This window comes from Opisthorchis viverrini (assembly GCF_000715545.1).
Source record: "Opisthorchis viverrini unplaced genomic scaffold scaffold5932, whole genome shotgun sequence".
In the NCBI taxonomy this organism is placed as follows: Eukaryota; Metazoa; Platyhelminthes; class Trematoda; order Opisthorchiida; family Opisthorchiidae; genus Opisthorchis; species Opisthorchis viverrini.
In genome coordinates this window covers 1406-3969 of record NW_008753220.1, presented here as the reverse complement: position 1 = coordinate 3969, position 2564 = coordinate 1406, and the positions used below count along the sequence as shown (strand labels likewise).

Sequence of the window (2564 nt, the reverse complement as noted above, 5' to 3'; positions counted from 1 at the left end):
GCAAAACTGCAAATCACAAATTTCTGGCAAATTCAGATATGGCTAGAATGTAGAACAACTCCTAGACTAACACAACTCTGTCCAGAAAATAGGACGATGCACAATCAGCATGCGTTCGTTTCTCAGGAGGTGTGTATTGCTGAAGAAACAATTGCATTGCATAAGAGGCTTAGCGGTACTCTAAAATGAGACACTTGCTAAGTTCTGCTCATCATTGATGCGCTATTTTACTACAAAGTCACACACCTCCCTCTAAATTCATGCTACTGCCCTTGGGTTAGTAGAATAGAGTGGTCGCTAATTCCACCGGACAGACTATCTTCTGATTCAGCCATTGAAATCAGTTGTCTAATTCAGAAGTGGAAAGAAAAATAGGAGATGAAAAACCGCATTTTCCCAGGGAATTGCAGACTTATGTACTCCCAAAATCAATACAGGTCCACAACCTGCGTAACGGTGGATAACGGCAATAATAATTATAATAACAATAATAATAAATCTTAAATCCGCTTCCTGTCTCTTGAAATTTGGGATCTTCTACGGAATTCGCGGAGTCGCTTTGTATTATTTGCTTGCATTTGCGTTACAGGCAATGAATATCCAGGAAATTTCAAGAAGATGCGTTCAAATGGGAGATGGATATTCAGTTTTTTAAACAAGATGCTCCCTTGTCTAATAGACTGTAACCGTTCGGTTCATGATTCTCTAATAAATAACTCGGCAGCGAAGACCATCCTTTTAACTGTAAAGTAGTTTTCCTGTGAATCCTGTACTCACCGCTTGTTTCCCATTCGCATATCCATGGTTCATTACGGTCAGATGTCCACGTAGTAGTTTGCCTCGGATGTACCATATCAACATCCAGGTTTGCGTCTGATAAAATTTCACGGTTCATGTTGTCCAATCTCGAGTTAATGTGCCCTGATGAATCACCAGCGGTAGTAAATCGCTCAAGACCTTTCGCAAACGAAGTAGATTGGAACATTTATGTGCAACATCGTCTGCATTTAGGGCAATCGGTTATCTCGTGGTTTTTTTGAGACAGAAGTGTTCGACAATCTCGTGAAACATTTGAGTGGACATTGCTCCGTAGATCTAACTTGCAGCAGCTTGACAATCGACAACCCTGATTGGTAAGACCAATTTGTACATTATCAGCGAAACCAGCCCAGATCCTTGAGTGGGGTAGGTTAGATCGCACATGCAGGCAGGGAGCATTCAGATCGAACAGTGCAGGAAAGCAACCACCGAAAGCTGAAATTTCGTGGAAATGTTTCCCTCTTTGGAGACGTAATCCCGCAGAAATTTCGAGTAAGATTCGGCTGATCGAATTGTATTAGATTGGGATTGATAGAGGGAAACCGTTGTTTTGGGTGCACCGAGGTTACCTACAATTGTACGTTGATCCTGAGTGTACTTGAACATCGCATTTGGAAAAAGCATGAATGACACAACGATGTCCTTTCATGAACGGGAATCATCTTGTGCTGAAAACAGTATGGTTCGGCAAAATATGTTGAAAATACTGCCCAAGATTTTTTTGTAAATAACCTTAATATGCAGGGGAAAAACGTATGTCGTACAAAGATCTACTGAAGAAGTTTGCGGCGTGTTGATGAAGAAGGATTGGACAAAAAGACACCAACCTTTGGAAAGTGAAATATCAGCGAACTCTATGTATGATGAAATAGTCAAGCGATGACATTTGAGAACTCTTTTAGCGGTTTCAGGAAATTAAAGGCATAATGCTTTTAACCATCAGCGCAGCAATGTCCAGTTGGTTGTCGACAGTTATTTCGGAACTCTGATAAAAAAATATCCGGTTTCAACAACAAGATGTTTTCATCACATGTAAGATCTTGTATTGCTCTGAAGTGTCATTTGTTCATTGCTTATCGTTGGATGAACCGTTGATTTTATCAAAGAACGTTTGGAATTATGTCGCCACAAATAGGCCGTCGATATGAAAGCCTGAAATTTCAGAGGTTCGTCCAATTGATGACTCCCCAATTTGGGGTCAATTCTGATTTGCTTTTGGCAGAGAAAGTGTATTACCACATAGATTACCGAAGCCAAACATAGCACCCTCTGAGTGAAGTAGATTAGAACACGTATGTGCAACATCGTCCGCATTTTGGGTATTTAGCGCCAGAATAATAACAGAGGTCTTCGCCTGTATTTCTGCTGGTCAAATGCATTCCCCGTTTAAGGAATGAGTGTTGGATAGGCACAGACCTCAAAACGATTCCGAGACAAGTCAACAAGAGTTTCCCTTCATTTCTTATGTTATGTTATGTTATGTTCATATGGGGAACCCTCTCTTTATATACACCCGTTGGTGGCGCTAACAGTGAAGAGACCTAATTCCATCTGGTGTCCGTTTGGTAAACATTCCAAGCTGTGGAAATCGCAAACCCAATCATCCACAACACCTATGAAAAGATTTCTAGTTTCAATGCATTTCCATGAAAACCACGCTGAAAAAACACCCACTTAAAATCATTTGAAGCCTGTTTGATGCAGTTAAGCTGAACAAAATTGTGGTCATAGAGTCACGCTGAAAT

At 40.7% G+C, this 2564-nt stretch overlaps 1 protein-coding gene across 1 annotated transcript; it reads right to left on the bottom strand.

The window, feature by feature from the left end:
• Positions 1 to 778: 778 nt before the first annotated feature.
• On the bottom strand, positions 779 to 985 carry T265_15853 (hypothetical protein; the record flags this gene model as incomplete). The annotated part of the gene is made up of 1 exon (XM_009179247.1): positions 779 to 985. A coding segment is annotated over one exon (207 nt), but the record flags the coding sequence as incomplete, so codon positions are not given.
• Positions 986 to 2564: the final 1579 nt, after the last annotated feature.